At 45.6% G+C, this 12,784-nt stretch overlaps 1 protein-coding gene across 1 annotated transcript in view; it reads left to right on the top strand.

The window, feature by feature from the left end:
* LOC121285134 (receptor tyrosine-protein kinase erbB-4-like) overlaps window positions 1-12,784 on the top strand; it is a 1,067,779-nt gene that overhangs the window by 957,297 nt on the left and 97,698 nt on the right. Inside the window, exon 24 of the mRNA XM_041201314.1 lies at window positions 9,902-9,999. Within this exon, the coding sequence (XP_041057248.1) occupies window positions 9,902-9,999 (98 nt within the window). The remainder of the gene's footprint in view (window positions 1-9,901; window positions 10,000-12,784) is intronic.

The raw sequence follows: 12,784 nt of genomic DNA, 5'->3' as shown, positions 1-12,784 counted from the left end.
ATTTTCCTCTTGGTGAGCAAATGGCCTACAGGACACTGACTGGAGTCTCTCTCCTATCTTCACTACATATGTGAATGCACCTAGTCTCTTTCCAACAACTCCAAGCATATACTTCTCTTTATCACCTCGGTGGTTTTTAACCATGACCTTCTGACCAGCTCTGAATTCTCTAAGTGTCATGCCACGCGTATTATGACTCATGCTCACTTTGTCTTCCCTCTCCTCTTATTTTGGTATTACTATCAGGCTTAAGCAAACCAAAGATAAAAACAAAAAACTGCAGATGCTGGAAATCCAAAACAAAAACAGAATTACCTGGAAAAACTCAGCAGGTCTGGCAGCATCGGCGGAGAAGAAAAGAGTTGACGTTTTGAGTCCTCATGACCCTTCGAAGTGGGCTTTTCTGGGGTCACCCCCTAACTTCTTGTTGCTGCAGGAGTGAACAGCAGTCTGCTTATAGACGTCGACAGCAAGGAAGGAAGCCATTTGACCCATCGTGTCCATGCCCGCTAACAAAGACCTGACAACACTAATCCCATTTTCCAGCACTTGGCCAGTAGTCCTGGAGGCTATGGCAATGCAAGTGAATCTCTAAATGCTTTGTAAATATTATGAGAGTTTCTGACTCAACCATCATTTCAGGCAGTGAGTTCCAGACTCCCACCACCCTCTGGGTGAAAAAATTTCTCCTCAACTCCCCTCTTAACCTTCTACCTCTTCCTTAAATCTATGCCCCCTAGCTATTGACTCCTCTACTAATGGAAAAAGTGTCTTCCTATCCACCCTATCTATGCCCCTCATAATCTTATACACCTCTATCAGGTCCTCTCTCAACCTTCGCTGCTCCAAGGAAAACAACCCCAGCCTATCCATTCTTTTCTCATAACTCAGACCCTCCAGCCCAGGCAGCATCCTGGTAAATCCCCTCTGCTCCCTCTCCAGTGAAATCACATCCTTCCAATAATGTGGTGATCAGAACTGAACTCAGTACTGCAGTTGTGGCTGAGCCAGTGTTTTACACAGTTCCAGCATAACCTCCCTGCTCTTGTATTCTATGCCTCAGCTAATAAAAACAAGTATCCCATATGCCTTCTTAACCACCTTATCTACCTGCCATGCTACCTCAGAGATCTGTGGATATGTATACCAAAGTCCCTCTGATCTTCAGTACTTTCCTGGGTCCTACCATTCATAGTGTAATCTCTTGCCTTGTTTGCCCTCCCCAAGTGCATTACCTCACACTTTTCTGGGTTGAATTCCATTTGCCATTGCTCTGCCCACCTGACCAGTCCATTGATATCCTCCTACAGTTTACAGCCATCTTCCTCACTATTTACCACCCTACCAATTTTTGTGTCATCCACAAACTTCTTGATCATACCGCCTACATTTAAGCCCAAATCATTTATGTACACTGCAAACAGCAAGGGCCTCAGCACCAAGCCCTGCAGAACCCCACTAGGAACAGACTTCCAGTCACAGAAACCACCAAATCACCCTCTGCTTCTTGCCTCTCAGCCAATTTTGGATCCAATGTGCCACTTTGCCTTGGATCCCATAGGCTCTTACTTTTTTGACCAGTCTGCCATGAGAGACCTTATCAAAAGCCTTGCTAAAGTTCATGTAGACATTAAAGCATTACCCTCAACACTCCTGGTTACCCGCTCAAATAAATCGATCAAATTTATCAAACACAGCCTTCCCTTAACAAATCCATGCCAACTATCCCTGATTAATCTGTGTCTCTCCAAGTGCAAATTCTGTCCCTCAGAATTCTACATCCTGAGTCACTCCCAAGTGCCTGAGATTTTCAAGGGGTCATTATATCTGCAGGATGGCTGCTTGGGAATAAGGGATACTCATTGAAATGCTGGCTGATGACACTGAAGCGTTGCCCTCAGAGTCATTCTGAAGAGAGGTACAACCCTGCTCACAGCTCTACATGCTTCCTTATAAAGCAGACCGTAGGGGTTCTGAAGATGTGCTTCAGGTGCTTGCACTGCTCAGGTAGCTCAGTACAATACACTCCCGACAGGGTTTCCCACATCATCGCAGTGTGTTGTGCCCTTCACAACCTGGCTATGCAAAGCGGTGACCCCCTGCCAGAGGATGAACTGGAGGAGGACGAGAGCTCATAGGATGACGAAGATCCAGAGGCCCAGGAACCTCAGGAGGCTGCAGAGGGTCAGTATGAGTGTAATCACACCATGGGGGAAGGAAGCAGTGGGAGACATGCCTGTGATACTTTAATTGTCTACTGCATTCGTTGCTCCCAATGCGGTCCCCTCTACATTGGAGAGACCAAACGCAGACTGGGTGACCGCTTTGCAGAACACCTTCGGTCTGTCCGCAAGCATCACCCAGACCTCCCTGTTGCTTGTCATTTCAACACTCTACCCTGCTCTCATGCCCACATGTCTGTCCTTGGCTTGCTGCATTGTTCCAATGAAGCTCAACGCAAACTCGAGGAACAGCACTTCATTTTCCGACTAGACACTTTACAGCCTTCTGGACTGAATATTGAGTTCAACAATTTTAGATCTTGAACTGTCTCCTCCATCCCCACCCCCTTTCCGTTTCTTCCCCCTCCTTTTTATTTTTTCCAATAATTTATATAGATTTTTCTTTTCCCACCTATTTCCATTATTTTTAAATGTATTTCCACCCATTGTTTATCTCTATCTTTTAGCCCTTTTAGTATTCCTTCACCCCCACCCCCACTAGGGCTATCTGTACCTTTTCTGTCCTGCTTTCTACTCTGAATTGGCACATTCTTTTAGATAATATCACCACCTTCAACACCTCTTTGTTCTTTTGTCTGTGACATCTTTTGGTTATTTCCACCTATTACTGGCTGCTTGTCCCAATAACACTCCCCACCCCAAACCAGCTTATATTTCACCCCTTTCCTATTTTACTTAGTTCTGTTGAAGGGTCATGAGGACTCGAAACATCAACTTTGTTCTTCTCCGCTGATGCTGCCAGACCTGCTGAGTTTTTCCAGGTATTTCTGCTTCTGTTTTTGTTTTGGATTTCCAGCATCCGCAGTTTTTTGCTTTTATACTTTAATCGCTGACAGGTTCCAGGAAGAATAAAGTCAAGTGAGGGAATATGACCTTATCTCTCCTGGCTGTCAATGCCATTTTCTTGATGTTCACCCACTCGCAGTGAGAATAGGTCCCATAATCACACTTGCGCTTTCTGGCCGCATAAGTCGCCAGGCCTTGATCCTTGCTTTGGCCCATGGGTCCTGTGAGTGAGCTCATTCTGGGAACTGAGAGTCCACTTAGGAACAAGAGTGATGCGAGAGAAGACTTGAAGCCTTCGCTGACATCTAATGATGCAAACACTACTGCGACTGAGATGTGGACATGCCTAGAAATCTCCTCCTCCCGTGCATGTCTTTTCTTCTGCCACTACCATTGAGGAGGCACACATGCCGCTAGGTTATAAATGCTGATGAGCTGCCCTTGCTCAATGATGTTCCTTTAGAAAAAAGGGTGAGAAATGCTTACATCACAGACTTCAAATAAATATTTTAAACACATCTCCCTGATGTCATGCAAAAGCGCAGAGATTAGTTCAACTGAGGTTGACATCACAGGAATGTAGTTCTCACAGTCGGACACTATCACTGAGTGGGAGCTAGGCTAAACCTCGAAATAAGAGGATTCCAAAGTACAAAATCATAACCATCAAACATATTCACAAAAGTGCAATTTATTTACATGTCCAGCACCCCCGTCACCCACAAGTGACATTTTTTCTTAACTTTCCTAACTCTAGCGCTTTGCCTGAGTGCAGCCTTGACATCCGCAGCAGAGGTGGAGGCAGCCTGCTGACTGCTACATCCTGATGTCTGTGATGTCCTTGGGGATGTCCTTTGGTGAACTGAGGCCAGGAGGGCCCCTGCCTGATAGGGGTCACCTGCTCAGGGACAGAAGCGCCCTCGGTGGCCCGGGAAGCTGGAATGGATGGGGTCACAGGCCGGGGGCGCTATCAGTGGCTGCACCCCCTTGGAGTGTCCTGAGAGGAGGACCCCGGGGTGTCCGGCTGACGCTTATCCTCCCTGTGGGTGCTCAAGGGCCCCACCCTGACTGCTGTAGGAGGTGGTGCACCTGGAGGGAGATCAAGCTGCTTCATCGCCATTGTGTCTACTTCTTGATGGTGCCCACCAGTGTGTGTGACCATGGAGTGCAGCGCCGCCCACAAATCCGGCAAGATCTTCCCATGGTGACCTCGAGGCTCTCGCATATCGGAACCATGATATCAGACAAAACACAGATGGGGACTCCTCCATCGTTCGCACTAGTCAGCTGAGTGACTGCTGAATCTCTGCCTGATGTTCCGCTGCCTGTCGTTGCATCTCCAGCATTGACTTGGCAGCTGCTTCCAGAGACTCATCGTCTTACTCAGACTGAGCGGGTGGCTGGTATCCAGCAGCCCTTTGAGTGTTAGAGACCTGGGCTGTCCCTGCGTCCGACTGCTGTCGGGATGTGTCAGTGAAGCGTTTCCCAGAAAATGAGCCCACGCCTAATCCACAGCTGTGCCCCCTGACATGTGTGTCTCTGAGCTGCTGGTGGGTGCATATAAGCGCCATGACAGATCTTCCAGAGCTTCCTCGTTGGATATAGTCTGGGCCCTCGCACTGGTGCTCGACAGGCTTGGGATCCTCAATCTGTTGGTATCTGGAGAATAGAAAATAGAGTTTCAGTTAATGAGCATGAGATAGATAAGACTGCGTGTGACTCACTGTGATTGTCAGGGTTTGATGAGGTGATGGAGCTGCAATCCATACCAGGTTGCTGGGAGAGGCCGATCTCCCCTTCCCTACAGGAGCGATCCCTGTCCTCCCCAGCCAGCTCAACTGCAGCCTCCTCAAACTCAGTGAGAGCAATGATGCTGGCGTCCATCCCCCAGCCTGCAGTCTCTCGCATCTGTTGTGCACCAGCTTGGCCTATATGAAGAAAGAAAGACAGGTAATGAGAAGGGATGGAGTAGAGGTTGGGAGATGTGCATGTTCCCTGTTTGTGGTGACCCCTTCCCAGAAGGGCCAGAGGATGGAATGTGAGCAACATGATAGATGGGATGGTGGTGATGTGAAAGTCCCAGTGAGAGAATGAATGTTGATATGTGCCCCCCGCTAATGGTCGTGTGAGATCCCTGAAGACAGTAGCTGTTTGAGTGCATGGTGCCATGTAGACAGTTTGATATTGGAGACAGTTGAAGGATGACTTACCCTGGCCGAGCGGATGAGATCATTCATTCTGTTCCTGAACTGGATGCCATTTCGGGCATGGTTGCCAGCAGCACTGACCTGCTCTGCGATGGCCTCCCAGGCAGGAGAGGTGAGGCTGCTGTGCTTCCTGCAACCATCCCTAGGATACAGGACTTGCCTGTGTGCCTGCACTCCTCTGATCAGAGCCTGGAGTACTTGGTGGGTGAAGGGGGTGCTGCCTTCTTCTTGAGGCTCTTGGCCTTCTTCTTCTGGCTTCAAGACATCTCTGCACATGTCTGCAAGTCAGGTGGGCTGGAGAGAGTGAGATTGTGTTGTGTTTAAATATGGCGCCCGGGCCTTCGACCCCACCAGCTGACGGTGGGCGGACGAATCAGCTCCCAACCCGCCAGGTGATTCAGCCCAATACTCGCCTGTGCATAATTAATGACCCTCCAAGCACAGAATTGGGCATGAAGTCATGCCATTCTGGCCAACGGGGATGGTCTTGCTCAAACGCCGGCCACTGCACTTCGTCTCATAAATGGAAACTTCCTCCCAATATTTACCTACTGCTATAGCTGGTGACCAAAACAAGGCACTCTTTCCCTTCAACTTCAAAGAAAAGAAAACGTAATCGTTCCCACAGTTTTTGTGTGTTTGACCATAGAATGAAAGGGACCTTGGTTACATCATTTCTCATTCTGAGATGCATGTCATGACATTTTAACCAACTCTTCAATATTCCTATCTATCTTTGGATGCCAGTAGCTTCTTGCTACTGCTTTCATGCAGACTATCCCTATTTGCTCTTAATGAAGTTCTTCTAATAATCTCTTTCTTAAACTTGGCAGAAAAATGACTCTTAGAAGTATGTATCCAAATGCCTTTGAAAGTTACTATTGAATTTGTTTCCACCATGCTTTCAGGCAGTGCATTCCAGAGCATAACACCACAGTACATTAGGCAAAAATCCCCCTCATTTCACCCCTGGATGTTTTGCCAATTAGCTTAAACTGGTATACTCTGGTTACTGACCATGCTGTAAATGGAAGCAGAATCCTGATGTATGTCCCCCACTTCTTGCAATGGATACTGAAGCCAACTGATAAACCCCCACTGACACTGTGGCTGAGTATAGGCAGGTCAGCACATACCAAGAAGGTCTGGTCAGCATTGATCAATAGCACAATATGAAGCAAGCCGGCAATCGCTGGTTCATCCAACCTGAGTTATATGAAGGCTATCAACTGCAAGCAAATAAGATGCTGCTAGTGTTCAGCAAATAAACCCTTTACATAACAATCTCATCAGCGGAACCACAATGAACCACGTTATTCTCAGAAGCCTCCACTCTTTATTCTGCTGAATTCTAATTTTATTGGAGTTCATCATAGTCTTTTCCATTTCCTTTTAATATTCAGCCTTTACTTCCCCTGAAATGAAGAACCCTTTTTAATACATTTTGCACCAATATGGCATAGTTCAACACATATGCATGTCAGCGTTCAGGCAAAATATTATAATTTAAATTATATCCTTTATAATTGAAAGCTCCTTTGTGCCCTGCAGCCTTTGCAAAATTATTTATTTTCACCATCTAGTCTAGAGCTGCCTGCTTGACTAATGTTCTGTTTTTACCGTGCTGATAGGAAGATATGCCAGTTTCTTTGTAGCAGATGATGAATAAAAGATGGGAGAATCTGTAACTAAGGTGTTTGCCACCGCATGTACTCACAAACTGACCATAGTCTGTGGTCACACAGGCTTCTTATGTATTATAACAAAACTATGGATAATATCTTGAACTGCACCCTTACTGTTGACAAGCAGTATAGAGTTGTAGAAGTGGTTCAGCAATTTTAACATTTAATATTTGTCAGATTTTCTTGTGAGCCAGAAGGAATCGATGTCACTAGTTACCATTAAGTTACCTCCATAAACTTTGCTCCCCAGGTTTCCCTCCCCACCCACAGGGCTTCAAAACCCTTCCCCAAGCTTCCCTATTCCTCCCCCGGCCTTCCCCCTCCCTCTCCTGGTTTTTAGAACATAGGAAATAGGAGCAGGCACAGGCCATTCAACCCTTCAAACCTGCCCCAGTAACATCATAGCTAATCTTCTAACTTAAACTCCACCATGATCTTATTGAATGGCAGAGGAGGCTTGAGGGGCTGAATGGCCTACTCCTGCTCCTATCTTATGTTCCATCTTATGTTCCCATGCAATCCTCATATCCCTTGATTCCCTTAGGAGCTTAAAAATCTATCAACCACTGTCAACAACTGAGCATCCATAGCTCTCTGGGGTAGAGAATTCCAAAGATTCACAACCCATTGAGTGAAGAAATTTCTCCTCTTCTCAGTACTAAATGGCTGGCCCCTTTATTCTGAAACTGTGACCCCATGTACTAGATTCTTCGGTTGGGGGAAACATTTTCTCAGCTTCAGCCCTGACAAGCACCTTAAGGATTTTATATGTTTCAATTATATTACTCCTCAGTCTTCTAAACCTGAGGGAATATAGGCCTGGCCTACTTAATCTCTCTTCATAGGGCAATCCTCGCATCCTGGGAATCAATCCAGTGAACCTTAGTTGCACTCCCTCTTGAGCAAGTATGTCCTTCCTTGGGTAAGGAGACCAAAACTGCACACTCACTGTGGTCTTGTATAATTTAGTAAAGCTTCTTTACTTTTGTACATCAATCCCTTTGCATTAAAGGCCAACATACCATTTTCTTTTCTAATTGCTTGCTGTACTTACATGTTAACCTATTGTAATTTGTGTACAAGAACACCCATATCACTCTGAATATCAACATCTCCCAGGCTCTCACCATTTAAAACATATTATACTTTTCGATTTTTTTCATCAAAGTCGATAACTTCATAATTATATTCAATCTGTCATGTTCTTACCCACTCACTGAACCTGTCCTTATCCTTAGCATCCCCCTCGCAGCTTACTTTTTCACCTAACTCTGCATCATCAACAAACCTGGGTACATTACACTCGCCACCTCATCTAAGTCATTAATATAGATTGTAAATAGCTGAGGCCCAAGCACTGATCCTTGTGGTACCCCATTAGTTGCAGCCTGTTAACCCAAAAATGACCTGTTTACTCCCATCTGTTTTCATTGACCAATCCTCAATCTTAACTAATATCCCCCCACAATAACCCATGAGCCCTAATTTTGTGTAATAAGCTATTGTGTGGCATCTTATTGAATGTTTTTTGAAAATCCATATACAGTATATCCAATGGTTCCAATTTAGCTGCTCTGCTAGCTATAACCTCAAAATTTGTCTAGCACCATTTCCCTTTCATAAACCTGTGTTGACTACCCAATCATGATATGATTTTCTAAGTGCCTTATAAGAGATTCTAGCATTTTCCCTCCTACTGATGTTAGGTTAACTGGCCTATAGTCCCCTTTAATAATAGAGATAAAAACAAAAAAACTGCGGATGCTGGAAATCCAAAACAAAAACAGAATTACCTGGAAAAACTCAGCAGGTCTGGCAGCATCGGCGGAGAAGAAAAGAGTTGACGTTTCGAGTCCTCATGACCCTTCGACAGAACTTGAGTTCAAGTCCAAGAAAGAGTTGAAATATAAGCTGGTTTAAGGTGTGTGTGTGGGGGGTGGAGAGAGAGAGAGAGGGAGGTGGAGTGGGGGTGTGGTTGTAGGGACAAACAAGCAGTGATAGAAGCAGCTCATCAAAAGATGTCAACGACAGTAGTACAATAGAACACATAGGTGTTAAAGTTAAAGTTGGTGATATTATCTAAACGAATGTGCTAATTAAGAATGGATGGTAGGGCACTCAAGGTATAGATCTAGTGGGGTTTTTTTAAAAATAATGGAAATAGGTGGGAAAAGGAAAATCTTTATAATTTATTGGAAAAAAAAGGAAGGGGGAAACAGAAAGGGGGTGGGGATGGGGGAGGGAGCTCACGACCTAAAGTTGTTGAATTCAATATTCAGTCCGGAAGGCTGTAAAGTCCCTAGTCGGAAGATGACTGTAAAGGTTACCCGGGCCTTGTGCTGGGGGCATCATGGGGGTTTCCTGTCCCACCCCACCTGGCTGGCACAGTGCCACCCCCCACTCCACGCCCCAGCCCTTCTAATCCAGCACACCCAATTCTCACCATAAGTTAATATCATGGCTTTTGTACAGATCTGAACATTGGAAGAGGTGATAAGGTGGTTAAATCAATCTACCAAGGGTATTGACAATATAACCAAGTTTTAAAGCTGATTTAGCACAAAATAAGCATTTTGTTACATTTTGGTTTTGAAGAACAGGAGAACAACAGCTTGCATTTGTATAGCACCTTTAACCAAGTAAAAAATCAGGGTTGGAGACACAGTAAAGGTAGAGGAGGGAATTCTAGACCTCAGGACCTCGGTAGCTGAAGGCATGAAGGGAGCAGGACTTGGGAAGATGCAAAGCTGATACTAAACTGAAAATAAAATGCCATCCAGTTCAGCTGAATGTGTGCAGTAGAAACTGTGAAATTTTAGTTTGACATTTTTTTTTTGTCTTTTGTTTCTGTGATGCTTAAATACCCACAGTTTGAGAATCATTGTCATTTTTTGGGTTTGAGTTCATAATTGGTCATGGACGACCATGTGAGGTCCTCACTGTCCTGTAAGCTGCTACTTTCCTTGTTCCTTGCCCTTAGGCTGGATGATTGATGCCGACAGCAGGCCCAAGTTCAAAGAATTGGCAGCGGAATTTTCTCGGATGGCTCGAGATCCACAGAGATACTTGGTAATTCAGGTCAGTTTAATTTGATTTCAGCTTCTCAGTTGGAATTATTGTATGATTAAAAATTGAAAAAGGAATTTCTTCAGATTATCCATGTTAAGCATCACACTGGTGATCAGCACTTGTACGTGCTCCCTTTGTCTGTTCTATTTATAGAGCTGGCACTGTCAGGTTGGAATCACTAGGCAGTTCAGCAAGACCCAGAACGAAGCTGGGGCAATTTCAGCCCATCTGCCTTCCCTTCCTACAGAATAGGAAGAGGCCATTCAGCCCCTCCAATCTCTCCCGGCATTCAATGATCCATATCTTAACTCCATTTACCCCCTTTGACTCCTTAATATCTTTACCGAATGAAAATCTATCAATCTCTGTTTCAAAATTTTCAGTTGACCTCTGGCCTCAGTGGTTTATGTGGGGAGACAATCCCAGGTTTCTGATACATTTTGGGCAGAATCTTCCGGTCGGCGTGTGGGGGCGGGCCCAACGCAACGACATGTAAAATGAACCGCGATGACATCGGGCGTGCGTCCCAACGTCATCACGCGCAATCACAATATTTCGTTTCAGCGGGAGCGTGCTGGAGTCGGCTGCACCCCTGCCCGTATTAAGGCCAATGAGACATTAATTAAAGCAGTTATGAACGCTTCCCGTCCAACCTTAAGGTCAGCGGGCAGGCGAAAAGCCCAAGCGGCCTTCACGTTTCTCAGGAAACCTCATCCACGGGCGGGATGAGGTTTCCTGAAGCTTTTATTAAATAAATAAATAAATTTCCCTACCTTTACAAACATGTCCCAACACAATCACACGAGGGGACATGTTTGAATAAATTTTTAAACTGATTCTTTTATTATTTTTACATCCATTCAATCTCCCTGAGGCAGATTGCTGTGCCCTTTTTTGCGTATTCATGAAAGAGCGTTGGCCCCGACTCTCCTCCCCCTGCCCACACAGTTAGTGCTGAGTGTAACGGAACGCGTATTACACTTGGTGGGCCTTAATTGGCCGGCCTGTGTAAAATGATGGCGTGCAGCCAATCGCGGGCAGCGATCGGCTCCGTGCCTGTCCTTGCCCGCTCCCACCCCTGCCCATTCCCGCCCATCCCGCCTGCCATAGAAAAAATCCAGGCCACTTTGTGAGGAAGTGCCCCCTGGCATCATTCCGGAGTGGCCTAGTTCTAATTTTCAGGTTATGCCCCTTTGTTCTCCACCATCAGAGGAAATAGTTTCTCTCTATCTACCCGTCAACTCATTCAATCATCATAAATACATCAATTAAATCATCTTTCAATGTTCTAATTCAAGGGAATAGAAACCTGGTTTTCATGGAAATCCCCCATTTGTCCCTCTAAATGATTGAAACCCTCCAGATGACCCCTGCTCCCAATTTTAACTCAAGGCAGTTTTTGGTAGGCGGAAGACTTGAGTTGGTAAACTCGCCCTGCTACGATAGTAGTGAGGCTCCATTTTAACTCATCTCCCAGAGGTTGCCCAGAAACACCAAGGCAGGTGCAACATCGACTACAGGGCACTATCTCACAGCGAGGCCTAAGCTTTCCTTCTGGATCCTAGAGGATGACTCCCAACCGTCCTCACCAAACAAGCAAAGTGAAACAATTGGTGTTTCAGCCTCTCTGGCCCTAGCTCCTTTTCCTCGCTGCCTTCATCTGGAAGGATGATCCCAGCACCCGTCCTCTCCCGGGCCTTATAATTAAAATTACAGTAGGATCTCATGGTCACTGACACCCGGGGCGCTTCTGTAAGAAAGAGCCTTGCTGGCTTTGGGAGTCTACTCAGTGGAGGTTTAAAATTGAGAACGGTCAGCTTCTGCCAAGTAAGTAACCTGGGCAATTTTATCTGCCTACCAACATGGTTTTCATCAGTCAGGCATGGTTGAAATCCACCATCGCCCTTCATAGAACTGGGCCAGCCAGCACTTCATGTATTGAAGTCACTTGGTGGCCCGGTGAGATTTGGTACAGAGCGGCCTGGACCTGGTGCCCCTGGGTTTCTGATACATCAGCAGGAGCTGGAACAGCACAGCGTTAATTCAAGCAAATCGTTAACCACATCACTGCACACAGTACTTGGTAAGTGTTTTACACCTTCAGCAACTCATTTGCACAGGGAGAGACCACAGTTCCAATTGTCCACATGTTCTGTGCAAGAGAAAGGCGTGCATTTACAAAGCGCCTTTCGCTACCTCAGCATCTCAAAGTGCTTTACAGCCAATTAAATATTTTTGAAGCATAGTCACTGCTGTAACAAAAGCAAAATGGCAGCCAATGTTTTGAAATAGTGCCATGGGATCCTCTAGGGCCACCTGAGAGGCTGTGAAGTTTTGTCTGATAACATGCAAGTGAAGCACCTTGTGATGATTTACTACGTTAAAAGTGCTACATAAATATAAGTTCTTGTGCAAAATTGAATTTCACACCCTCCCCTTCTATATAATTAATAATGAGCTAAGTAGGGTGGGATCTTTTATCTCCATTTGAAAGGGAAGACAGGGTTTAGCATCTGATCTGAAAGACAGCACCTCTACAGTGCAGCACTCCGGGAGCGCAACCTGCATTGTGTGCTCAAATCCCTGAGTAGCGCACCAAGGAAGTTAGGCAGAGTGAGTGAGCAACTTGCTCACCAAGAATTGCCCTCAAAGCAACCTTGGCTGTCAGTAAAGTTTAAAAAAATTTGCAGCCAGCTTCCTGACAAGCTAGTCTTGTTTCAGACCAAAGCTGGAAGAGAAGGAACCTCTACCTGGGTTTGTGCCATTTTTACCAAAAAAGGGATTCTGAGCTTTG

This window comes from Carcharodon carcharias, chromosome 12, assembly GCF_017639515.1.
Source record: "Carcharodon carcharias isolate sCarCar2 chromosome 12, sCarCar2.pri, whole genome shotgun sequence".
Lineage (NCBI taxonomy): Eukaryota > Metazoa > Chordata > Chondrichthyes > Lamniformes > Lamnidae > Carcharodon > Carcharodon carcharias.
The sequence above is the reverse complement of the archived record's forward strand: the minus strand, read 5'-3'. Positions and strand labels throughout refer to the sequence as shown.